Source organism: Lycorma delicatula, chromosome 7 (assembly GCF_047948215.1).
Source record: "Lycorma delicatula isolate Av1 chromosome 7, ASM4794821v1, whole genome shotgun sequence".
NCBI lineage: Eukaryota > Metazoa > Arthropoda > Insecta > Hemiptera > Fulgoridae > Lycorma > Lycorma delicatula.
In genome coordinates, this window is record NC_134461.1 from 81,199,324 (window position 1) to 81,227,310 (window position 27,987).

Here is a 27,987-nt window from a genome sequence, read left to right on the forward strand (position 1 = left end):
GTATAAATATTCAAAATTTTAATAGTCTACATACTTACTTCATCATTACTTTTTGGTGGCTGAAATTTTTTTGTTTGAGTTTTCTTATTTTTAATTTTGACAATAATATTAGAAGATTTTGGTGGCCTTAAAATTTCTGTAAAACAGTTTTTTAAAAAATTAAACAAAGTTTTTCTAAAAATTGAAAGATTGATATGATTAAAACTTATTTTTACAAGTAAATTTCTTTAAAAAACTTTTTTGGGAACATCTAATAACTCGTATGAAAAGTACATTTCTTCAAAAGATAACAGCACTGAAATGCATCTTAAAAATTAAATTTATATGTGAGATGTGTTTTTCATTTTTGAACAGCCTTATTGAGTTTACCTTTAAAACTAACAAGAAGCAGAACTGATTTTTCAGTAGTAAAGTGTTTCAAATGAAAAGCCATAAAGTTATTTTTCCATCTTCTCAAAAACTGACAGAGTAAATGCAGAAAAAACATCACAAGGTCTTAATTCGCAAAAGAGTTTACCATCAGTTCTGCTTCAAGCAACACTCTACATTTAATTGGATGAGTTGAATGTTCTTACCACTGATGTCCTTTTGTCATTGAGCTCGATTAAAAACACTGCTCACGACAGACAGCCAACATCTCAACACAACTTACTGTTGAGCATTATATACCCTAATAATTTTTACATCGATGTGAATAAACAGAGTATGCAGTTCATCTCTAAATAGTCTTGTACTACCATCATCTACTTCAAGTAAATGCTAAATATTATACTTGCAAAAAAATATTTGGTACTAAATTTTCACAAGAGATTAATTAGCACCTGATTGTTTTTGTTCATGCCAAAACCAACTGCATAAAAAAAAAACTTTAAGAATCAGTATGCGTCATTTGGTCAAAGAGTAAACAACATATTTTTTTAAGTGCACCGACTCTATCGAGTTTTGTGTCAACAAAACGCAATTTGCAGGATGTGTTACTTTCTTGTTTCCATTTGAAGTAATCGGGAGCTGGAAGTCTTTGTTTGCTGTCCAAAGCTTACGGCTATTATGCTCCATTGATTTCAACTTGTGAGTAGTACATAGTGGTTTAGACAATTCAAAAGAGGGAATTTTCAGTTGGAAGGCAAGGAGCATCCTGCACAACTGTAAAAGTTTGAAGATGAAGAAATGGAGGCATTGCTGGGTGAAAATTAATGTCAAACACCTAAAGAATTGGCAGATGCATTAAATATGAACAAAATGGCCATCTGTAAACATTTGAAGTTGATGGGAACAGTTCAAAAACAAAGAAATTTGATGCCATATGAATTGAAGCTGAAGGACATCAAAAGGAGTTTTCTCACTTGTGAATTGCAGATTTAAAAGTAAAAGAAATGTTTTTTGCATCACATCATCACTGGTGATGAAAAATGGATGCATTACGATAATCCCAAGCGCAAAAAATCATTGCGCAAGCCTGGCGAACCATCAACATCAGTAGCAAAGCCGAATATCCATCGTTCAAAGTTATTGCTCTGTATTTGGTCAAATCACAAAGGTATGTTCTATTATGTGATGCTAAATTTAGTGAAACCATTAGTGGGGACTAACAACAAAAAGGGGACAACAACATGCAGTTAAAATGAGAATTAAAAGAGAAATAACCAGAAAACACCAAAAGCCATGACAAAGTGATTTTTCAACATTTCAACGCTCGGTCAAATGTCACTAAACTGGTCAAGGAAATGTTAGAGCTGCTTGGATGGGATTTCTACCCCACCCACCGAATTCACCTAGATGTTGCTCCTTCTGACTTCCACTTACCTGATTCATGTAGAATCACTTGTCTGACAAGCATTTAGGTTCTTTTGAAGATATCAAATATGGCTCATGGTGGATAGACAGCATCAAAAAACAAGTTATTCTTCCAACAAGGAATCTGTCTTTTACCAGAAAGGTGGGAAAAAGTTGTAGCTAACAATAGACAAAACTTTGAATAACAAATAATGATCTCTTTGTTTTAAAATAAACGTTTTATTTTTACAAAAATAAAAATCCTTTAAAGTTAAGTTTAATATAAACAAATTATTAAACCCAAACAAACAAAAAATACATATTTATTAATTTTTGTTGTCCATAGAAGAGGTCAACTCACCAAAATTAGATTTTTTTTTAAATTTTGGTCAAATTAAAAAAACATTGTTGCTTACAAAGTTGCTACTTTGATTAAGCATTTTGAGTACAAAGTAGATTCAAAAAGTTCCCAGAATCAGTTATTTTTCAAAAACTCCTTACATGAAAAGGTTTTAGAGTAGACTTCCTTTAAAGTTTAGTTTCCTTGGGCATCTACACATTTTTACTTTCTATCAAGTTGTTGGAAACATTCCTGGAACTCATTTTTAGATATCGTCCAAAGCTGCTTCATTGCATCAGTGTTCTTTTATCTCTTCTTCATAGCATTTTTCAAGCAAGGAAAATCGAAGCAAGTAGAAATCAGCTGGTACCAAGTTGGAAGAATATGGGATGTTCCAGAGTTGTTACTACTCAATAAAGTAGGACTATCTAGTAACCATATTAGAGAAGTAATTAAATATATTCAAAATGAAATTAAATATAAACTTTACAACAGTACAGTTTTGTTTGTGGTTCACAAATTTTTCTATCTTTGAAGATGGTTGTAGCAAAATTCTTGGTGTAATACACAGATCACCTAACTATAGTACACATGAATTTATTAGTAAAATACAAGATATTCTCAAAGTAAATATAAGTATTCAAAAAATATAATAGTTCTTGAAAATTTTAATACAAACATATTATCAGTTAATATACTTTAAAAAACACTTTCTGTCTTCATGGAAATGATTTGCCGTAAAAAAATAACTGAACCAACTTAATTAACTAAACAGTACTACCTGAATTGTTTTTGTTTTACAAATTTAAATTAGAAGGAAAAGTTAATAGGCATACATGATATTGTGGATTGAAAATAATAAAATTAAAAATTTATATAAAAAGATTTAAATAATTAAATAAGAAACTACTTAAGAAATGTATTATAAATTATAGTAAAGCAAGTGAATAAAGACATGAATGATATCAATAATATTAGTGAAAATATGTACAGATTACGATACAGTACATAAAGTACAGTACAGTACGTAAAATATATGTACAGATTATAGTGAAAATATAGCTACCTTGAATCATTAAGTATTCAGGGTAATAAAACAAAAATAATTAAAGTAAGCAGAGAAAAAATTATTAAGATTTAATTACATCTTGAAAACAGCTTTAATAACAAACTGATACACACATAAAATTTATTAATGATAAACATGATCTATTATAAAACTCAGATAAATAAAATAGCATCCATTTTAAAACAAAAAAAAAGAGATATAATGAGGAAAAATTATGGAGATGTGGAAGAGATATTTCTAATAATGTAAAAGATAAAAACAATTAAGTGTTCAAAACAACTTATTAACTAATATTATAGAAATTAATGGTGAGGATGTTACTGAAACTAAAGAACAAGCATAAAAATTGTATATATTGAAAAGGCTGTGCAAGTTATTGAAAATACTTCATGTATAGATAATATAATAAACCAGTAATAAACTCAGTAATTTTAAGAAATTAAATGAAAGTGAACTGACAAAGTGAATAAATCTTCAAAATCTAGTTACTGGTGAAGTATGACTGATCTAAGACCAACCTGTATAAGGCCGAAAGTAAAAATGAGTAAAGAGGCATGTCATTTTAGACCCAAAAATATATTACATTTTATAAATAGACTGTTGGAGTTGGTAATATATTTTCACAACAGAAAGACTTTGTCTTAAAGAATCATATTATAATGATTGTCTGTCAGGGTTCATGTTAAATTACAGATTTAACACAGTAATTCAGTATGTATTTAAACACATACTGAAAGTTATACATAAAACACTGCAAGTTTTGTAGCAAAATCACTGTTATTTTTCTTTGAGAATCAAGCGCGTACTCATAAGGAATTTGCATTTGAAGGTCAAACTTTAATCAAGATAATTATCATAATATAAGCAAAAGAGCCTTTTTATGTGGCCAAGCAATGCAAACAATTAATTAGATACTCCACAAGAATAACATCCCTTCTCATATATTTCTCTTTATCACAGAATATTTTACCAAAAAGGGCATTGCAGTAATTTCACAGTATCCTACCCTCCTTGTCTTTGAGATTTTTATTTTTGAAAAATCCACCAAAAAGGTTATCATTTTTAAACTATTGTCAACATCCTAAAAGCCATGATAAACCAACTTAACGCAATCTCATTTAAGATCTTCCAGCACTGCTACGAAGACAGAAAAAAAAACAACTCCAATGGCTAGAATCTTCTCAAGGAAACTAATGAAGATAATTATATGTAGGGGTACTGGTAAATGTATGTTTTATAAAGAAAAGATGGTCTCATTATTTTTCTATCATTTCTTACATTTATTCCAGGTACTGACACTAGTAGGAAGCATCATAGACAATCTTGGATTATAATGTTTTATGATCAGATATAAAGTGAGAGATTCTTTAGCTTTATTTACATTAGTAAGCTAAGCAATTTAAAACCAATGTCAAATAGTTATCTGAAATTTAATTTTTTGTTATATAAATTAATTCCTATTCAACTTTTCATTTATTATAGCATATCAATATTAAAATCGTATAAAAGCAATATTTTAATATCTGTGCTATTCACTTCATTACCTTACTCAGTACACAGGCTGATTTTGTGAGAGCATGATCAGTCTAATGTTCCCAAACAAATCAATCCTCTTTTTATGGTTAAATATTTCATGGAAATCAGTTATTTGTCTTTTAAGTTTAAAAAATGGTCAGATATTGCATTTCATATATGAAAATTAGAAATATGGATTTCTCTCTAACATAGGAAGAAATTAATCTCCTGAATAAAATTTTATCATAGAATTTACAAGTACACATTAAATTACCTGCATCAGGGTACTGATTTCGAAACTCAGTCAACTTCTGGTCCAATTTTAAACAGAGCTGTGGACCAAAATTTTCTAATATCATACAATCTCTTCCACTTTTCATAGTAAGTGGGAATTTTCGCAATGACAAAAGAGCCTGAAATTAAAAAAAAAGAATAATAAATATATTAAAATAAACCAGATATTTAGCGTTATGATTTTCCATTAATCACAAACTGATAAAAAAGGCAGGAAAATATAAAATCTTACATTTACACTTTTGTATTTTACTGTATGCTAATCCAATCTTAACTGGACAATTCTGTTGATGTTAGGAATAATGACACAAATTAAATAGTTTGTCTTAAGCAAAAAAATATGTTGTTTAACTCACAAAGGGCAATTAGGCTCTTCTTTCGACAACCACCAATCACAACAAATAAATAATTACCTTATTCAGATTGGTATTTAATTAAACATTACATGCCAGGAGTGAATAAACATGTTACTCCATTAACAATAAAATAACTGCCCATTTCTTTGCCTGGATAGATCAAGCAAACCATGCTAAACATTGATCAGAGCAGCATCGCAAATACACAATTATAAAATAAATAAGTGGTTAAGTCGTCATTAATAGATAAACATAATAAATATGTAAAATGTTAATAAATTTTTTTTTAAAAATCAGTATTAGAAAAAATGAACAGCAATTTAGAAAGAAAGTTATTTGAGTATATAATATTTGTACAACTTGAAGATGAAGAAAATTCAAATTTTTAAGTGTTATTTGAACATAATGTTGATGCACTGAATCCAGTCAAAATTTGCATAATTAAATATTTTTCCTCTTTTTAAGTATTCTTATATTCATATCAATATATAATTAAACATCAGATTATACACTGAAATTATTTCAGTACAAATTGATTGCACATGTCAAAGAAGAATGCAAAAAATTTTAGGTTTTTCTTGTAATATTACAGAATTAAAAATGATAAGAGAATCACAATAGGATTCTTTTTTCATAATATGAATTACATGAAAATAGTTCTGCAAGTTGCTTTAATAAGAAGTAAATATTGTAACTTTTTAGATATAAATTACCTTTCTTCTTAGAAAATATTTATAAATAAAAAATACATGAATACGATAGAATTTTTAATTTACAAAATACCAATCAATTTTATCTATGATGTTTGACTCCTGAACAATAATGAAGCCCTACTTAATACATCTGAAAACTTTTTCTGATTTTTTGAAGGATTTTCAAGAATTATTAATATAATATTTCAAATGATAATAAAATTTAGGTACAAAAATATTTTATAAGGAAGACAAACTTATTATTTATGAAAACATTTCATTGGAAAAAAGTATTTGATATTATTCTTGGATCAGGAGAATTTGATATTGTTGCATATGATATATGCAGCATGTATGATATGTTTATACTGATCGTATAAACATTTATTATAAAACAAGACACCTGAGAATTAATATTAAGGAAAACAGAGATACTACTATTATCAAAAATGAAAACAATATTAAAGGAATCAGCAATGTTAAAAATCTATCTGAAAAGCACAATACAACTTATTGATTACAATCAATCCCAATCAATCAGACAATGAATTTTTTTTTAACTGCAGAAGTTTTAAATCTTGTTAGGATTACATTAATTTTGGATATACATACATTGAATCATCTGAAAAAAGAGGTGGTGAGATTCCGAAGAATATCATTGAAGAACATGGAACTGTCATCACTTCTCTGTGATACATTACATTACATTCAATTTAATTTTTATTGACAGTAAGGTATGACTTTAACCAGCTCCTCTGAAATCATAATACTAAGTTTTTTGATACTAGCAGTCCAACTTTTTTAAATTTATAAAATGAAGGTAATAGTCTATAATTTTCAAAATTACTGCAGAATACTCTTACAGAAAGCTCCATATATTCACTTGAAGCAAATATATCAACTTTATGATCACATCAACAAAATTATAATTTAAAAAAAAAGTAATCACTATTTCCTTCAAACAAAAAATTCACATTTTCAATAAAGCAAAGAAACAGTATTTAAATGTTTGGTGATGAGATATAAATCTACAGTTACAACATTAAACAAGTATCAAAGGCACAATTATTGCAGAGGAGCACATCAATCAATTGTTATCAGACAGACACAGTTATCAGACTGCATCAGACATCAAGGTTATACCACCATTTTCCTGTACTTCATCAAGAGTTTATCCTATAAGATTAGAACAGCTAAAAATGTGGGACGCAATTTTTGGATGATTCAAATGCTCATCCATCATTCCTTATCAAAAATATTTGACAAACCAACCTATAACTTATCCTTCAATCTTCCTGCTCTCCAAAATTTTCTCTAGTAAATTTGTAATAACTAAAATCAATCTTTGCAGGCAGTTGTCAGAAAAACCAAGCATTAGTCAATATATAAGGTTTGCAGAAGCTTCCTGTGGCCAGAACAAACAAATTAACATTGTTTTAGTAAAACATTTGTTTGTAATTCTGAGCAATTATTTGATCACCTTAAATTTCTTTCATACTTTAATTGACCTTGCACATCACAGCAAGTGATGTGCAAGGTCAAAGTGCACCTTGTTATCAGTAATATAATCAATTAGCTATTAGTTTTTGAGGGTTATTGAGACCTGTTCAGATGCTAATCTGTTCTGTGAAGAGAGGTTGGGGTTAAATCACAGATAAAATTAAGGTTAGAGTTAGAGTTGTCGTTAGACTTTTGTGGGAAGAGGTAAGGGACATTTCTCTCTCCAAAATTTATAATCTTAACCCTAATTTCTCTCCACAGAACTTTAACCTCTCTCCATACAATAGATGAGCATTTGAACAGGTTGCCATAACCAGCTCTCCAAATTTGCTTTCTGACATTTACATATTGTGTTTTCCAGAACCTTAACTTATCTACTTTGGTACATTAAAGCACGAAAAAGTTATGTAAACCCACTGATTGCTCAGAATTACCCACATAATAAAAACATGCAGAACATATGAGTTTCTAAACAAACTTTCACATCAGTTTCTCATAAGGGAAACAGATATTTGATTGCATCAAACCATTCAGAAACTTTAAAGGACTTGGCACTGGGTGTTATTAAAAGTATCTAGAAAAGTTACTTCCCTATTCCAATAACTGGTCATCACCTAAAAACAGTAAAAAATTATAAGCATTGTAGTTATCATCCCTTTATAATGAATGACAAGGCTAATCTTCTAGAAGGTCTGGTAATGTCTCTTCCAGTTTGGGAGCTTCTGTGTTTGCATCCCATTCATGCTTTCAATCTTTCACCAATACAAAAATCATCTTATAATAAAAAAAAAATTGAGCGACAGTATGTAGTATTGACAATAATAAATAAAGAGTAATAGCATGAGAAATACCTTCTTGAAGGTGTGACGAATATCCAAATTTTTTGAGGTTGCTTCTTTTTCCCATTCTTTAAGCCACTTCTCAAAAAGAGGATTGGGACACTTAAGCCTAACCTCAAATTTTCGGTATAATCTACCGTTTTCTTCACCGTTACTCATTTCTAATCTATTATTACAACCAATTAACTAAGACACTACATTTATCAGAAAACTCTCACAAAGCCTCGATAGGGACACTTTGAAAAGGATTTATATTTTGTAATCATTATTAATAAACTTGACAAATATTAAGCGGTAAATGGTAGAATTAAAATCTTTCTATATCATCACTGAAAGTATTAAAGGTAAAATATCGACTCGCTTACATGTTACATATCAACAATTTCATGTTGTCTATATAGTAACCCGATTGTAAGCATAATAAATGTCTCAAATTTGTATTTACAGTTGACATAGTTGTCAATAAGAGCGGCAGAAATACTTTTCGACGAGTTATTCTCAGGACTACCGATTGACTCGATCAATGAGATTGTTTAATGTAGTTAAAAAAGAGCTTGACGTAACTTTTACTTCCTTGTACGAAGTAATATAAGTATTGTGATCGCGAAAAATTTCGGTTTTCAAATTTCAAAGGAAATATCCATTTTGACTAGTTTCGGCGTGACGTCTGTACGTACGTATGTATCTCTATAGCTCAAAAACGATTAGCCGTAGGGTGTTGAAATTTTGGATTTAGTACTGTTGTAACATCTAGTTGTGCACCTCCCCTTTTAACTGTAATTGACTGGACCAAAAGTGTCCAAAAAAGCCCACAATAAAAAAAAATTTGATTTTAGACTTTTTCTTTACTGCAGTAATAAGACCTCATTGAGAGCTTTTCACGATATATCACAAGTGGTACTTATTTTCACTGGTTCTAGAGTTATAGCCAAAAAATTTCAATTAATGAAATATTTGGATCTTAGGGGAAGGCACATCAGTTCGAATCAGACTTCATCTCCTTTTTTTTAATTCAAATATATTGATTTATTAATTATTAACTCGATTGTAAAAAAAAATTACGATAAATAATAATTCAATAACAAAAAAAAAAAAAAAACAACAAAAAATATGAAAAAATATCAGAAGTTATTAATGAAATAAAATATTATGTACTTTTCACTTTAAAAAAATGTATATATGTAATTTAATAGGGGTACAAGGAAGTCATTTTGTGTAAACATATTTTTTTTCTTTGGTTGTATAATTTTGACATTGCATATGTATTAATTTATCCTTGCACCTAAATAATGAACATAAAATGAATAATAAGTGAAAAATATTAGAAGTTATTAAAATAAGTGGTTAGACTAGACATTTCAAAAGTTTTAATTTTAACAATATTAGTACTATCATCCAACATAAAAGCTTTAAGTATACACAGTGTTTATAAAAACCATTTCAAGAATTCAGAGGATGATCCCTCACATCGAAAGAAAGAAAAAACTTTTTATCAACATTTGTCCGGAACTGCTTAGTTTACCGGCCATCCACTATTTCATATTTTTAACTCTTAACTGCCTTGGTAAATTCTAGGTACTTGTCATACCCTGGCAGGGTCAATTTTGACCACAATTATTTCATGGTTAAAAAAAACACTCAATTGACTTTTTTTTTTAGTTATACATTTATTTCTTTTTTTCTACAAGTATTGTTTACATTTTGATACAAGTTTGAAGTTTTTAATTAAGTTTTTTTTAAAAAAAAACAACATATGAATATGTCCTTCAATTAAGGCATTTTTCTGCAAGTATTTTTAAAAACTCCATACAAAAACCTATTTCAATATTTTTTCTGATATCTTCCATTTTTATACTCTACATAAGTGGTTCTTGTACCCTGAAAGTACAACGGTGTTTTCAGATGATGTATTTATTGAATTCATCATGGTAAAAATTGGATTTTTTTTTTAATAACATTTATTTTACATACATTTTTTAATCCTTGCAGCTTTCACAGACAACTCCCTGCATGCAATGATCCTTGTAGACCCCTTTGAAGCACTTGGAGCATGAAGTGGAATGCTGCTTATCTAGATTACGAGGACACAGGTGACACCCTTGTCTTTTTGGCTGAGGAAGTTCTGAGTTGGCAGGTGGTTGTGGTTCTTCTGATGAGCTGCAGATTCTCCTGATTGTAGATTTCAGCTCTGGGAAGATTGCTCATCTGCAAACATCTTATCAGCTGGCTATCAATTAGACTTCTTCCCAAAGAAACAAGGAACTCACAACCCGTCACTTTCACTACAGGATTAGCAGCATGAAAAATGATCTTAGTGTTAACTCCAGATATGTCCATTACAGCATACCAAACAACCTGAGGCCACCGTTTCCTGCTGCGCCCAACAGAAAACCAAGCGCATTGTCATCTAGATGCAGTGACATGGTCACTTTCCTCGAAACCATAGACATGTCAGAAATCTCCTTTTGCCAATAAAACTTTCCTCCAAAATGGCTCTTATCTCATCAGGCCCAAGAGTATCTTGCCTAGCCATGTTTGTTGGTTATATAAAATAAACACCTCAAGATAAATTAATATAAAGCAATATTTTCACACAAAAACAAAAACTTCACAACACTTAGAAGAGTAACTCTACTAGCCTGGTGGGGTCAGACAAGTAAATGATAAAGCACAACTGAAGCCATGCACTAGCACTACTTAGCGGGAACTTAGATTATTTAACCGGACAGTGCTAAGGTTTGGCGGGAAAATTCTGAATTGAAAACATTTGGGGTCAAAAATGACCCTGTCAGGGGAGTTAAGAGTTAACATAAAAATATATTTCACAAGAATGAGCTTAAATTTCGTATACTGGTAGGGTATCTAAAGGTTTACTATACAAATATAATGAAGCTGATCTCTCAATTCATTTCAAAATGGTGGCCATGTAAATTTTTTAATTAATATATTTGCAACTGTTACTTTAATTAAATGTTATTACAAAAAATGTTAAACGTTTTATAAGAAAGAAAGTGACACCTTATTTACTCAAATTCGTTTCCAAATAACAAAGTTATGGCAAAAATTATTGAAGTAAGTCACTTTAGATTAAAAAAACCAGTTTTCATTTCCTTCCGAGCAAAATTAAAAAAGTCAACACAATCTCAACTGGAATAATTTTATTAATATTATCATGTAATAAATTATAATAATTTAGTAATATTGAAAAATAACTTGTAATGTGCAATGAGCAGAAGCCCGATCCAGCATGAACCACATTTTGTTGTGTGGCAAATCTTCGAGTAAAAGTGAAAGATCAGCCAGCAAGAACATATTATTCATCATTGAGGGTTTCAGATAAAAATACAAACAAATAAGTGGTCCATCCAGAATATCAGCACATACATTTACAGAAAACTGATTTTTTGTGACTGTTCTCTTTAATGACATGAGGGTTTTCAATTGATCACATGACAATGTTAAGAATGACTAATCTTGTAAATTTGGCTTCATTGGTAAAGAAAATATCATTCAAAAAATTTTGGATTAATACATTTTCAGAAAAGGCATTAAAATAGCCAAACCCTGTGTATAATCTCAATGTATCTTGTACTAGCTAATAGTGATAAGCATGTAGTTGCTCCTCATGCAAAACCTTCCAAACTGTTGTATTAATAACTCTAAACTCTATGTGTTAGATTTTCATCTAACACATTCTTCAGGTGTAAATTTTGAATATGGTTGTCCTGATTTACCATGTTTTTCAGGTTTTAAGCTTCCTGTGTCTCTGACCCTTCCATGAATGTATGAAAACATTGTGTAAGAAGGTAACACTCGATTGGGAAAGTGTTCCTGATGCAGCCATCTCACTTCAAGGTTGTTGCAATATGCTAGATGGCACATTAAATGCATATCAGCCATTTCTAATTTAATACTGAAACCTTTTTGAATCGATTACTAGCATCTCTTCTGTCTTATATCACACTAAGGTAAAACAGTTAATAGATTACAGAGCAAGTAACTAATAAAAATTATTTATTTGATATTTGTATCAAATAACTAATAAAAATATTATATCTCTCTTGTTGAAGAATACCAAAGAAAGACAGTTGAAGAGTGCAATGAAAATCTGCTAGGTCACATTTTTTCAAGAACAATTTTAAACTTATAATATGATTCTAACAACTGTTTAATGAACATATTGATTTGAACAATCATTACTTTCTCATTGACTTTGAATCTGATAATTATTTTCTAAATATATTATTGTATAGGCTGTCTAATAAGGCTATGATGCAATGCATTATTGGAGAGGTTATTTGATTAGCAATGTGTTCCATTTGATTTGTACACTGTTTTTCTACATTTTTCTTGGAAGGCAGAATAGTCACAACATATCCAACCACTGAACAAAATGGTTTACTTGTAAAAACAATCAAAAATTAAAAAAACTGGCATACTACATTCAAAATAATTAATTCAAATACAAAAATATAAATCAAAACAATACCATTAATATTAAACAATATTTTCATCCATTATAAAAAACTCACTTTCATTAAAAAAAAAAAGAAGATAAAATGAGACTAACTGGCATACTAAATAGAAAATGATTCAAATTTGCAAAGTTTAGTTTGTAGCAATAACAGCATAGCTAACCTGACAAATATACAATCATTGATGTTACAGAGAGCCTACTGTTTTTGCTAAGCAGAACCAATTACAATTTGAAGTCAAGTTTGTATACCATAGTTAAATGAAATTTATTGGATAGTTTGAGTGAACCTTTGTTTAATAATATGTATGTTGATATATCTGTAATTCTATGAGAAGAATTGTAATATGGGTTTTAGGATTTTGTGCAATATTTCAGCATATCTGTTAATCTGAATCTGTTTTCTAGCTTGAAATTTGTGTATTAGTTGGGTTATCAGTGATTTTTTGTTGTATCAATTTGCTTCAGAAAATTATTTCATTGTAGTAATCTTTTGTGTGAAAATGGAATGTTGTGTAGCCTGTGTAATGTGGTTCTGGGAGTTTTTGTTTGGAGAGATTAGAACTGTGTAGATCATTCGTTCTCAAAGTGGGTGATAATGCCCCCTTGTGGGCGCTAGAGGTCTACAAAAAATTGGGGTGTTTAAGCAGTCTAGGAAGGCCATAGCTGATTAAAAAAAAGCAAAAATTATGTTTTCCAGATATTTCAAACTAAAATGTAAGTTTCACCTCAGAAATAGAATATTACACATTAAAAAATAATTGCAATTGCTGATTTAGGAGCAGATCTTAAAAATGGCAATTGCAATTATTTTTAACAGATGTTAAGTTAAAAAATTTTGCAGGGGTGCAAGAAATTTTTGATTCTCAATGTGTACAGTGGGTGAAAAAGTTTTAGAATCAATGGTCTAGATTGTAAGAGTATTGATAATGAATGCGAGATCTAAAAAGTGAAAAAGCTAAGATACAACAAAACCCAGTTTAGCAAAATGTTTTTATCTAAATAATTTTTAATTTTAAGAAATTGTACAATTGTAAATTTTTGAAAACTTTTCAAGATTATAAATAATCTTAAAAAGAGGTATGGATCAGACTTTCACTTATCAATGATTATTTTGAATTCTGTGATTATTTTTTAAATAAAAAAAGGGCTTCAATATCTTTGTTTATCAACATATCTTTTAAAGTGTAGTCACTCACAGTTACTAGAATCTCTTTTTTTGCTTATTTTTAAACTGAGTAAATAATTTTTACTTTTTTGGATTTGTTGAAATCCAAAATTTCAACATCCTATGGCTAATCATTTTTGAGTTATGCAAGGTACAGACATCACACTGAAACTAATCAAAATAGATATTTACATTGAAATCCAAAATTTTTTACGATCACAATACTTCCTTCTCTTCAAACAAGGAAGTAAATCAATCTGATGTGGACATCACGACTTCCGTGTACATCTATTAAATTATACATAGACATTTTTTTTAAATGAAAAAGTACACAATAGACTGAACCAAAAGTGTTCAAAAAAGCCCAAATTCCAAAAAAGGATTTTTTCTTAACTGTAGTAATAAGCCCTCATTGAGAGTTATTCAACGATATATCATAAGTGGTACTATTTTCATGGATTCCAGAGTTATAGCCAAATAAAATTTTAATTAATGAAATATTTGAATCTTATAAGGGGAAGGCACATCAGTTTGAATCAGACTTCATCTCCTTTTTTTTTTAACTTTCTTTTTATTTAAATATATTGATTTATTAATTATTAACGTCTGATAGTAAAAATTTTTTTACAATAAGTTATAATTCAATAACTATAAAAAAAGAAAAATGTCATTTGTTATTAATGAAATAAAATTTTATGTACTCTTTTAAATTTAAAATAAATGTGTATATGTTAATATAATAGTCATACAAGGAAGTCATGTGATGTTCACATCAGATTTTTTTAATTCAATGACACAAGACATACATAATAATAATATTCCATCTGCCCTACATTTAATGGCTATTAGTTATTTACTCAACATAAATTTTTTTTATTAATAAATGCTAAGTAATTTTGAATACTGTTATTACCTATATTAATTTAAAAGGGCACCCATGCTTGTTGAAGTCACAACTTAATAATTAAGGGAGTATCAAAAAATACTTACAGCGATCAGTTTCAGAAAAAAAGCACCTTTAACAAGTACCTTATAAAGATGAATTAAAGGGCAGGAAGCTTTTATTCTATGGAGTAATGATACAGATCCACTCCAAAACAGTAGATCTGCACGACTAGCATGGTAGTAATGCTACATATAATTTCTAATTTCATGTCATACAATTTTATTGTTTTCCAAAAATGGGATTTTTAAACTCTTTTTAATAAAAACTCGCAAATCAGTAAAAATATTATTTTCAATGATACTGTAACAAGTTACAGGAGAAAATGTTATATTTTGTGTGGGTCTACTGAAAACCAGTCATGTCAGATTGAATTGATTTACTTACCTTTCAAATTTTTATCATACTGCTGTCTGAATTAGTTCTTGCAATTTTTGCTAAAGTAAAATTATAATAAAAAAACTGAAAATCTCCAAAGTTGCTGCTTGGCAAGACCAATTAATTCACTATTATGAAGGAATGCAGCCATTCAGCTAGCACTGAACTGTTAGCTAGCTACAAATATAAGAGTATGATTTATTCATAAAAATGTAGCCAAAATAACAATCATATGAACACCTCATGGTTTTATTTACCTCGATTTAGAACTTCACTAGGCTGGCTGTATGCAAGTAAATGACGTTACACAAATTACTTTGTTTCCAATAAAACTTTAATAACATATTTTTTAAAGAAATTTAGAAGTACATTATTACATAAATGTTAAAATTGTTGGGAAGTAATTTTTATAAATGTATGCTATGATTATGGTACTAATTCAATTTTTTTCAGATATGGGTCTTGCCACTGTTCATCAGTGACTGATGAACAAAAATCATAACATAAAACTAAACACTGGTCATTGTACCATTGATATAAAAAACAAAAGTTCTGCAACATCAGTTTCATAACGAGGAACCATTACCTTTTTGTACCACTTTAAACTTTTGTGCTTTACTGTAAAATATGCAAGGTATTATTACTTACCCATATTCTTGCTACAGTGCTATTGCACTGTAAAACATAATGAAAATTATTAAGACATCATTTTAATGCTAACATTTCAAAACCAAACGTTTTTCAGTATTATCAGAGAAATCAACGAGTTTCACCTTATACCAGTTACTTTAAGTTAAATAATATGTTAGGATTAAGTTTGCAAAATAAAACTACTTCCCTTTAACAAATTAAATATATATGTAAATAAAGTTACAAATTGTTACAATGCAAACTATTCTAAACATGAAAAGTGGTAATCACTTTATTTTCAGAAATAATCTAAATTACATAATGAAATTTAACTATAAAAAAATGTAATATTAAAATAATTATTATATTAAAACCATTTGTTATGGTTTTAATGATGAAACATCTTTATTCAAGTTTAACAACACATTCTGTGCCAGGATATTTCGGTAATTGTAAATTATATTTTTTTTCTAATTCTGGAGGTACAAATCTTCCACCCAGATAGTGATATTTACCTTTAAAATACTTTGCACACTTTTTTGGAGCAGTAAGAGAAATCAGTAATTCAGGCTGTATTGCACCTGTTGCGGGAGGGCCTTGTTCTACATCCCAGCCACTTGGTATATCCACACTGCAAACAGGAGTTGTAATGTTTTGTAAAATTTCTACTGCACTCGCAAATAATGGTTTTACTGGCGGTTTAAAACTAAATCCAAATAAAGCATCAACAACTAAATTATAATCACTTTCAATTGTTTCTTTTGGTGGAAATTCGTCAATAGTTTTTATATTCATTGATAAACACTGATGTAACAAATTTTTATACAGTTCCTTATCAGTTCTTTTCGGATAATAAATCGTAGGATTAAATCCGAAAAGCTTTAAATGCCTTGCACAAACTAATCCATCACCACCATTATTACCTGGACCACAAACCACAAGTACATTAGGCGCTCCCAAGGATTTATATGAATTGAATATTGCAGTGGCACAACTTAAACCGGCAAGTTCCATTAGCTGATCAACACTAAATTTATACGTGTTAAATAATTCAACATCAACATTTATTGCTTCTTCTTGACCTAAATAATTTACCATTGTTCGGTTTGAAGAATACGTAGCAGTAGCTAACCGACTTGTAAACAAATTCACTGACAGTCTAAGTAACAGTACCGAACATGCACGTACTATCATCTTTTTAAAGGACAACCCTAACCTCAATAATCTTTAAACAGTTGATTGTCAAGGACAATTTGAACAAATTTAAAAACTACCTTTTCGACAATTAAAATTTTTTCAGGCAAAGGTAAATTTGATATTATATTGGGCAGTGGCTACACCGTGAACCATTTGCATATATTTTATAATGTTATTAAATTAATCTTCGTAGTTTTTGGAAAATAAAGTCTTTTTTAGTGGTTTCACAGTGTAATTATCGCGGCTAAAAAAAAAACTTAACCGAAGAACTACGCCACATTTTGTCTGCCGATTTCATAGTCGGATGGCAAAAGTGAAGTAGATTTTTTAGATTCGGAATCGGATGACAATCAAATTGACAGTATACTGTTGGGCATAACAGAATCAGATAGATATTTCTGCCAATGAACCAATTAAAAATAAAATTACTGTTGCCTGCAATTGTAATTCAATTAACAAAACTGATCCACTATCGAATTATTTGAAAAACTGAAAACAAAACAAATTTACGCAAGTGGTACTGTGAATCAAAGGACTACCAACCCTAGCACATGAAAAGTTATGGTAAGAGGGAGAATTTTCGTTTATTGTAAGCAATAGTGTTGTGGTCATGTACAAATGAAAGACAGTAAAGGAGTTAATATACTGAACACAATCCACCTGATGTAACAACTTCTGACAAGACAAAAGGATGGTACCAAAATTACATTTACATGCCAGAGGGCTGTTGCTGATTTTTTGTTGACAACTTTTGACAGGTTGAAAAACTATTACAAAATTGATAAAAAAGAGAAAAAATGGTGAATGAGATTGTTTTTTTTTTTTCATTTTGTTGACTATGCTGTTGTAAATGCTTTTATTATTCATAAGGAAATGGATTTGGAACAGTTTTGTAAATTTCTCATCTAAAATCTTTGTTACTAATCTATTTTTGCCTTAGTTGAACATAAAAAGAGGTCCCTTAGTGAAGCTAGATCATCAAAACCACACAAAAAGCTAAGGGCAGACAAATATGTGCAAATCGAAGGAAGTGATCATCTTGATTCACCATGTCGATGTGCGTTTTGTTACATGAAAAATAAACTGGTTAGATCCAGGTGGAGTTGGGGTGTTGCTTTATATCTTTGTTGAGAGAAAAATTGTTACAATAATTTATTCAAAATAAATTATTAAACAGTTTAGAATTGACATACGTAGGCCTAAAGAGCTAAATATTGAAATGATTTAGATTTACTGTACATGCATTTTAATTTGCAATATTTATAATCAAAAGTTTAATTTCATTGATTATGTTAACATTTTTAATTTGATTAGTAACTATAATTTAAGAAAGAAAAATCAATTTTTAATAAAATGTATAACTCTGAATTTTTTATTTTAAGCTATTAACAACATTTCCTTGGTCCTTATTGTGCAACAAAACGCATTCATATCCTCATGTTTGTGAGAATTTTAAGTATTTTACAGATATTCATTAAAGAAAAAAAAGATTATAATCTTACTTAATTATATTTCTGTTACCATGGTGACTGAATAATAATGATTTTTACGTTTAATACATTTACATATTTTATATATATTCATCGTTCGTATCAAAAACATTTTATTTTTATAAAAAACCTATAAAAAACATATCTACAACAGGTTTTTTATTAACAAAATGTAAAAAAATAAGTACTATTTACTGTTAATTTACAAACTGTAAAATGTTAATGTAAACAACATACTGTTTATAGCAGTGGTTCCCAACTTTTCTGAGTCATGGCACCCTTTTTCAATTAAAATTTTTCCATGGTGCCCTACCCTAAGTCAAATTATAACTACTAATAAATAAGAGAGAAAAATGAATACAACTCATGTATTTTCATCATTTTTTTAGTTTACTAACATTAAATTAATAATTATAAATGTCTTGGTTTAATTAATTATGAAGCTTTTACAATATTTCACAGCAACTGTGAAGAGGCTGCGGCTTCCCGGGGTGCCACAGCGCACAGTTTGGGAATCACTGGTTTATAGTACACAATGCAATTTATTATACAGTAGTTGTTGGTTCAATTTTTTTACAGCAAACAAACCAATGTTTCTTGATACAAACAATTATGGATTAGATTATAAGTGGTGTTAGGGATTATCAGCACCTGTTCAGGTCTAATGGTTAAACTTATCACAAATCAGCTGATTTCAAAGTCGAGAGTTCTAAGGTTCAAATTCTAGTAAAGGTAATTACTTTTATACAAGTTTGAATACTAGATCGAGGATACCAGTGTTTTTAGGTGGTTGGGTTTCAATTAACCACACAACTCAGGAATGGTCGACCTGAGACTGTACAAGACTACACTTCATTTACATTCATACATATCATCATTATTCATCCTCTGAAGTAATACCTTATGGTGGTTTCAGAAGCTAAACAAAAAAAAGACGGCACCCTGTTCAGTCAGTGAGTAGTAGTAGTTGCTGATTAATACTTTGAAATTTTACTAAATAGGCTATACCCAACTACTTTTTAGCAGAATATAGATGGATTTGTTCTGACTCTGATCAATCAATCCTATGACTGACAACAATTAAAACTAAATTACAATGATTTGATAATTCTGAAGCACACAGATAACATGTGTACTCAAATCCTAATAATAAGTATAATTCATTCATGTAATTCACTGGCAGGTTTTTGGTTATTTTGTACACTAGTAAGTAATATCAGACATAATACTACCCAGTAAGGCATTGTTATATTTTTTCTTTACATTTAAGTTGAAATTTTGTTTGAAAAAAAATTTTTTCTTCTCTCTTTGGAAAAAACCAAGAACTAATTACAGATGAGTACTCATGATGAGATATTGTTGTCTCAGTTAGTTCTAATATTGACCAAAGTTTATTTCTACTTTCCAGAAACCTTAACTACACTAACTGAGAATATTTTAGAAAACTGCAATTGGTAACAACAAATATATTAGTAAATGTAAACATCTTGTCAAAAACCACTGATTATTTTGCAACATCCCCATAGCAATATAACAATGTGGCCTTAAAAAATGATTAAGGGTCTTAATTAGTAATTATGCTTCCAAATATCTCATTCTAACATATATTCAGCTATAATCATAACAAACACAATCAAAGAGCATGCAATCAAACACTATCTGAGTTATCTGAGCCACATAGTTATGCATTACCTACTGATAAAAGGAATTTACGAGTTAAGACAAAAAAGAAACTATGATGCATTATTGGTATGCTCTAAATGTGAGCCTTCTTCACAATGACTATCTGACAATGATGATTTTGATGATGATAAAATATCTTAAATTAATGTGTTGTTATCTACAGTAACCACCTATTCACTTTACTACAATCTCCAAAACACATGAAAATACATATGAATCACATATAATCAAAATGAATTTCTTGCTTCATGAAGGTTGTAAAGGAACAGATCAGTGTGTTGCCTCATCAGCTTGTAAGGGCTTGCAGTTCAGTTCTAAGCAGCTAGGAATCCAAGATAAAACATTATGTATGTTATGTCACTTGAGATAAAAAAACATGTATGTTGTAGAAGAAATGTTTTTTAATGGTGTCTGAATTACACTTACAGAATCTCAGCTCATAAGAATATGTCAGTATCTGTGACATGATGTAAAATCAACAGTATGGTAAAAGGTTTAGCAGTAAACAGGGGCTAGTCAAGAGGAAGATATCACAAAATATAAAAACCACGAGAATCCTAAGATTAGCATAGTGTTTAATTAAGTTTAATGCATTAGTTTAAACAAGGGTGGCAGATAAGAAAATTTACAAGAAATCAAACAGGTTAAGGATAGACAGTGAAATTATTGAGAAAAATGGAAAGAATAGTAGGAATCTTAGGGAGTTATAGAATTCAAATAAAAAGCTGATAACAGAAATGATAAAAAATAGTAAAATAGAACAAATACAGTCTTTTGTGCATTCTCTTTCATAAAACACAAACAATATTACAGAATGAAAATCATTTTTGTCAGGATAGATTTATAGCCCAAACCAATGATAATACTACATTCATTTTACTAAACTGTAATGTAGAACATGAAGTGACAGGAAATGTATAAAGAAATAAATGAGCTCATTAACCATATAATAGCTCTTAAAATTTAATAATAATGGGGACATCAAAGACATATTAAGACAATTGACAGGGAGAATTGTCAATTATTAAAAACTAGTCAAACAAACAGATTATCTAAACTTTGAGCATTTTATGCAGAGTAAAAATTACTATATTTTTTAAAACCATTTCTAAAAATCAGATAAAGAAGGTACACTTATGTAGATTCAGGAAATGCAGAAAGTCTACATAATGGTTAGGCAGAGAATGAAAATTAAATTGTAAACTGAAAAACATATTTAGGAACAGAACTTATTTTAATAATGATGTAATGTTAAAGTTTAAAAAAAGTTGTACAAAAATATAACTAGGCTAAAATTTATTATGAAAATCACTACAGAAAAAAATGAATGTATAAATTAAAAATGTAAACAATTAAGGCAGGAGAGATGACTTAAGGTAAAAAGGAAATTTTGTCATAAAATTGGGAGTAATGGGATTTACTAGAATTGATAGGTGAAAGAAAAAATGTAAAAATTAAAAAGTCAATGGAGGCAGAAAATTAAACAGATATACAAAATGAAACTAATACAGACTGCAAAACAAAACTAAAGAAAGATTCAGAGAAACTGAATTCCTGTTTAATATAATGAGTAAAATCTAGAGAAGCAGAATTATGTTATTTTATAAATTATGTATAATTTCAATTCCTGGCAAAAATCTGGTACTGTTTCAAATATCATTTCATTTACATAACTATCTTAGCAAAAATGCATGTATACATGTCTTATTCAGTAAAAGCAAAAAGAAAGTTAATTACTTTACAAATCTTATATTTATAGATGAATTGAACGGAGAAAACAAACGCTGAAATATCATTAAGAGGATGGGGATGCAGGAAACAAGAAAACACCCAAGAGGAAACTGAAAAACAGAGGCAACATCTAGAAGCAGAAAGAAAGCAGTTTTGGAGGAAAAGAAGTAATTGGGGAAGTTTAGTCAACATACAGATAGGAACCAAATATGTATGACTGTATCTCATTTCTTGTCCATATTATTTATTTTCCCTTTCCAGGTAAAAAGAATACTAAAAATTTATTAACCTATGATTTCAGATTTTAGGAGGAGTCAGAGACCTGACTTTTACCAACACGTACTTCAATCAATATTCTAGACTTTTTATAAACCACCTGAAGATAGTCCCACAAGCTGCTCTACCACTTTTAAAAGGTATCAAATTATCTATTATAATTCTGATAGTGGTTATCCAAGAAAAGGAGGTGAAGTATATGAAAAAAAGGGTAGAAGAAGGAAACAATCAACCCAGAGAGACTGCTTACTATTGAGGTTGTTTAAGAACATGTCCAATTAAATTTATAGACAAGGAATAAATATAATTTTAACAAACACATGCAAATAATGATTTTTTTTATCTTCCTCTCTACAAAGAGGGAACGTCTATTTTTTTTTCAAAGAGGAAACGTAAGGGCTTGTAACCAATGACTTACATCATCTATTGTTTTATGAGGCTCTTTAATGAAAGTAATATGTTTAATATTTTTTTATTTAGTTTTCAGTGCTAATCTAGAGAAGCAGAATTATGTTATTTTATAAATTATGTAAAATTTCAATTTCTGGCAAAAATCTGATACTGTTACATATATCTAACTTTCTTAGTAACATAACTTTTTACATAACTTTCTTAGTAAAAATACACGCATACATGTCCTATGCAGTAAAAGCAAAAAGTAAGTTAATTACTTTAGAAATCTTATATTTATAGATAAATAGAACGGAGAAAACAATTGATGAAATATCATTATTTACTTTTATTTATGTTGTTTAATAAAGATCACTTTCAAATTATACTTTGAGCAATCACCCTTTATAATGAAATGATACCATGCTTTAATAAATAAAATCAAACATAAAAAATAAATAAACCATAGAATTAACACAAATTCATTTAAAATAGCAATATAATAAATATTGCAAGAATAATTCAAACTAACCTGTGATTTCAAACATAGCAGTAGTAATACTTAACAGTAACAATTAATTAATATAAATTTAAAATATACAAATATATATTATAATCACAATAGTTTAAAATAATAAAATTATAAATATAAAATAAAAAGAAAAGGTAATAATAAAATTAAAAATTTGAGTAAAACGCTAAAAAAGGAACACAATTCAGTATTACATAAACTAAGTTCAGTTTAAAAATTAACAACATACAAAAAAATCATTTTAAAAAAACAATAAAAAATTATAGCAAATCAAACCAATAATTATACAATAATAAAACAGTAGGATACTTTTGTTTCATGTGTTAAACTGAAACAAAATGGTAGTGATGTATAATACTGTAGTAGTTACCTGGTGGTAACACTACAACAGATGTGTAGACAAGTTTAATAAACTTATAAACACAACTAGAATACTAGTGTACATAAGCAATTTTCCATTATAAATGTATATTAACTGTATATGTTCAGATCCTTCCTCTCATTCCTAGTCCATCCATCATTATTACTGATAACATAAGTGATTTAAAAAGATCTACCTTCCTATTTGTACGATAATATTACCAGGCCAAATATATATTTTATTGTTTACGGGAAATGAAAGAATAACTATATGTACATCTAATAGCTGCATAAATCTGATAATGCAATTATCAGCAATCCTTTACTAAGCAAACTGTACTACTTCTATAGCTTTTCATTTATTTTAAACATGTAAAAATGAATATACATTTTAAAAATACACATCTGTCAATTTTTAGAAATTTTTTGTAAGCCATCTAAACTTTAAAATCTACCAGATGCAGATGAAAATTCCAATAAGCTGCCAACAGTTAACTGGAACTTAACGGTTTAAAGTTAAACAACATACAATAAGTAAATTTACTTATATTTTACAATATAAATAAAAACATATTATTTGAATTTACATTCTTGTATTTTATGTGAAATCCAGAGGCTAATTAACATTGGAGGATCCTATTTTGAAGGGGATAAAACTGACTAAGTTGTATGAGTAACTAAATAATTTTGAAAACATGCTTTACTTTTTGGACAAACCTTACCTATATTGGCATATATCACACAAGAGTGCAAGAATGTGCAGCACTCATGCATTCATTCTTCTTTATCAGAAAGAGAAGTCATTGTTATCAAACATGTATGGTATCATTAAAATATTTTCTGTTAATGGTTCTGTTTAATTATAAGCATCTAGATTACAATTTTTTTAAATTTTGCAAACATAAACTAATGGCAACCATACTGATATTAAAAGACATGAATATAATACAAAGAAAAAGTGATTAAGGCAGGTTATAACAATGGAATATGTAAATACTAATTCAAGAACTACATATGAACATTAACCAAATATCTCAAGTAAATACAAGAAAAAGTTAAATGGCGTTTTATGTGTTAAAAAAAAAAAAATATATATATATATATAACTGGCAATAAGAAATGATGCAAATGACAATAGTAACCTTAAAAACATTGGCCAAGGTTAAAATGGTTGGCTTGGTTTGACCATCTGAAAACATAGTTGCACCCAACATTATTTTGTGAATTTAGAGAAAATTTCAGCAATCTAAACAAAGAATTTATTAAACATGGATTTGAATGCATCATTTTAATTTTCATTATGATATTTCAAATGCTGTGGAACCATCATGTTGCAAAGGAATCTATAGTTGACATCTCCCCCCCCCCCCGAAACGGAAAATTTTCTTTTCAACAGTTGTCCATTTTATTTAAAGAGGAAATTATTTATTCCTGTATTAACTCAATCATATTGTTTGTTGCACACATTATTTTCAAATATGAAAAAAAAAATTGGAAAATGAATGTGGCAGTAAATACTTTACAGTATACGGCCAAATAAAAGAACTGCAAGCAATCCATATCACATCTTATTTCTTTTAACAACTATATTGTCTGAATACTTAGACTTCAGAAGAGTTGATTTGAAAGAAACTTTAAAAGTACATTGTAGAATGCTTGCACTCAAAACCTTAATCATATTGATTTAATTTTATTTTATTTGCAACAATTTTAAAATTCTGATCTATTTACTAGTGCAGTAAATAAATAAAAAAATAAATAATTTATCATGATAAAAATGATTTATTTCATTATAATAATTATTCACTAATTTAAACTTAAAAAACTAAACACAAAAAAAAACCAAGTTAAAAATAATTTAGGATTTTATTAATGCAGGTACATCGTATATTAAAATTGGTATTAAACAACAGAAACTAACTACTTACAGTCAGTCAGATCAAAACTATAATATATATAGGCTTCATGTTTTTCATCCCATTTAATTCTTAAAAATCAAAAAGACTACTATTGTAAATTTAATTAGATTCATTCATGGTTATTATATAGGCACCCAAAAGACAATGGTTCTATCTCATGAGTATAAATAGTTGTTTATTTTCCCTGGTATATAACAGCTATCATTTTCTCTATATAAAATTTAAAAAAAGATGTTTCCTTTGTTGAAAAATTAATAAATAGCAAGTAAAAACACATCATTAACATTATTCTTTTCATTCATTCAACAAAGAACTGCTTTCTGAACATAAAATACGATCATAACTATCAAAGCAAATAATTTATAAAGCCAAACAAATAAAATATTTAAAGAAAAATTCAAGTAATACAAAGTATATTGAATTAAATAAATAATAAAAATTAAAGATTAGTAAAATAACAAATCACGGATAATAATAATAATAATAACAATAAAATAATAATAAATTGTAATTAAATGATATGGAAGAACAAAACATATTTGAAATCATCGCATCCACTATTCTACTATATCAACTGTTTTACCATTAAACAATTCATACTGGCACGGTTGGACTTAACACTTACGTGCTATAAATAAAAAAAAAGTTTAAGATTCACGCATTTTTCTTTTTCTTTCTGGATTCCTAAAATCATAAAAAAAAGATATTTATATTAGCAAATAATAATAAATACCATGAAGTACATAAACTATTATATATAATTCTATAACTATTCCTAAATGAAATATTACAATACATATGAAATGTTTTCATACAAAAAAGAGAGAAATTGTGTGGGAGTAAGTGCTAGCCACTTCTTTTATAACTTTTCTTTTTATAACTGTCTTTTTTAAAAATATCTGACCTGACTTACTCACCATTCAACCACTTGCCAATTATGAATTATTAAATACCCACCAATTAGTTATTTATTAACTAAATTTACTCTTACCTAAAATGACTTTTCTAAATGTATTCTTGTCAGATTCATTTCTTTTCAAATTACAAAACAGAATTTTTTGTACTTTATTTACAAACAATAACAATAAATAAATCATGAATACATTATTATCACAACAAATAAAAATATTTTTGTATAACTAATAATCAGTGCAAATATATCAAGTCATAGAAACTGTTCATTTTCCTTTTGTGCATATACAAATTTTATTTAGATTTAAGTAATTTTATTTATATAATCAACCACATAGGTGGATCACAATACCACTCTCACATCCCTTTCCATCTAAAATATTCCTTTTCGCTTGGATAAGTGTCATTGGAATTTGGACAGCACCATCCTGGTCCCATTTATTGCATGATGCTAGTATGATGCCAGAAGGACAACTGCTTTTATATTTTATGTATTTGAGCTTAGTGGGATGGTGATAATCTTTTTGAGTATATGAAAATATCCAAGGATATGAAATGTCTGTTATATAAGTCAGGCCTCGAAGTCCTCATAAAATCTAATTTAAATCCATTGCATCTAACGTCTTGTTATTTGTCTGTTTAGTTTTGATTAATTTTTCTTACATTAAGTATTTTCTAATTACAATTTTTGGTCTACTTCAAATGGATTAAAGACAGTTACAGCTAAAACAATACAACTAAAATAAGCATAACATCACTGGTTATTTGGAGTGCATAAGGTAATAAAAAATAAACTTATAATTTTTTTTAATGACCATTTCCCAGTTTTTTGCAACTGGGCAAGGTAATTTTTATAATACAATGTTTTCCTAAATGTAATATGGAAATTTTGCGTATATTGCACATCTGTTAATAATGATATTAGATATGCTAATATCTGGTAAGTACTTTTTTTTAATAATTATTGTAGTACTAATATATCTAAAGGTGAAAATCTGCATTCAATTATTGAAGAGGTCGGAAGGGCTCTTCATTTTCCCATTGAGAATAATATAACTGATGTTTGTCATCGGGTGCAAAGAAGAAATACTGAAGAATACTGATTCTCTCTATTCTTGAGAGATTTGTGAGTTCTTCTGACAAGGATGAATTGATGAAAAAAAGAAAGATCAAGAGAAACCTTTCCACGCGTCATAAATGAGAGTCTTAGTGTTGAAAGAAGAGTTTTTCGTGCAACCAAAACTATAAAAAAAATAAGTTTTAAAAATATCTCTGAATAAAATATGGAAAAATACTGATTAGGAAAGATGACAGAAGCCCTGTAATAGTGATTAAGCCATAACAAGATGTTGATTCTTTGAAGAATTATTTAGAGAGGAGAGGAGTTGTATTTTTGTTTATATTTTTTTTTATGGATAAGTTTGTGTTTTACACTGACTAAGTAGTGATAAATATTTTTATTTAGTTCATCAAAATATTAGTATTATAGGGAAAAATTTTGATTTATTTGCAGAAGATTTAAGTAA

The 27,987-nt window shown here is 28.5% G+C and overlaps 3 protein-coding genes across 7 annotated transcripts in view; all 3 read right to left on the reverse strand.

The window, feature by feature from the left end:
- The window catches only part of mus81 (mus81 structure-specific endonuclease subunit), a 50,679-nt gene extending 41,691 nt beyond the window's left edge, over positions 1-8,988 (reverse strand). Inside the window, exons 1-3 of one of the 3 annotated variants that reach the window (XM_075371000.1) lie at positions 8,391-8,988; positions 4,972-5,110; positions 39-136 (exon numbers count right to left, since the gene is read on the reverse strand). In XM_075371000.1, coding sequence (XP_075227115.1) covers positions 39-136; positions 4,972-5,110; positions 8,391-8,537 — 384 coding nt within the window. In that variant the 5' untranslated portion in view covers positions 8,538-8,988. Of the gene's footprint in view, positions 1-38; positions 137-4,971; positions 5,111-7,311; positions 7,437-8,390 lie in introns of those variants that run through there. The other 2 variants (XM_075371001.1, XM_075371002.1) reach the window with 2 other exon arrangements.
- A 6,665-nt stretch (positions 8,989-15,653) lies between these two features.
- Naxe (NAD(P)HX epimerase) lies at positions 15,654-18,313 on the reverse strand. Its single transcript, XM_075371074.1, has one exon. The coding sequence runs from the start codon at positions 17,163-17,165 to the stop codon at positions 16,377-16,379; it is 789 nt and encodes a 262-aa protein (XP_075227189.1). The 5' UTR covers positions 17,166-18,313; the 3' UTR covers positions 15,654-16,376.
- A 4,750-nt stretch (positions 18,314-23,063) lies between these two features.
- Positions 23,064-27,987, reverse strand: part of LOC142327761 (uncharacterized) — a 34,879-nt gene continuing 29,955 nt past the window's right edge. For all 3 annotated transcript variants that reach the window (XM_075371067.1, XM_075371069.1, XM_075371068.1), the window contains exon 9: positions 23,064-26,233. In XM_075371067.1, coding sequence (XP_075227182.1) covers positions 26,204-26,233 — 30 coding nt within the window. In that variant the 3' untranslated portion in view covers positions 23,064-26,203. The remainder of the gene's footprint in view (positions 26,234-27,987) is intronic.

What these genes read in the sequence shown, in the direction of transcription:
- Naxe (XM_075371074.1), bottom strand. Translation starts at nt 17,165, where the DNA reads ATGATAGTACGTGCATGTTCGGTACTGTTACTTAGACTGTCAGTGAAT.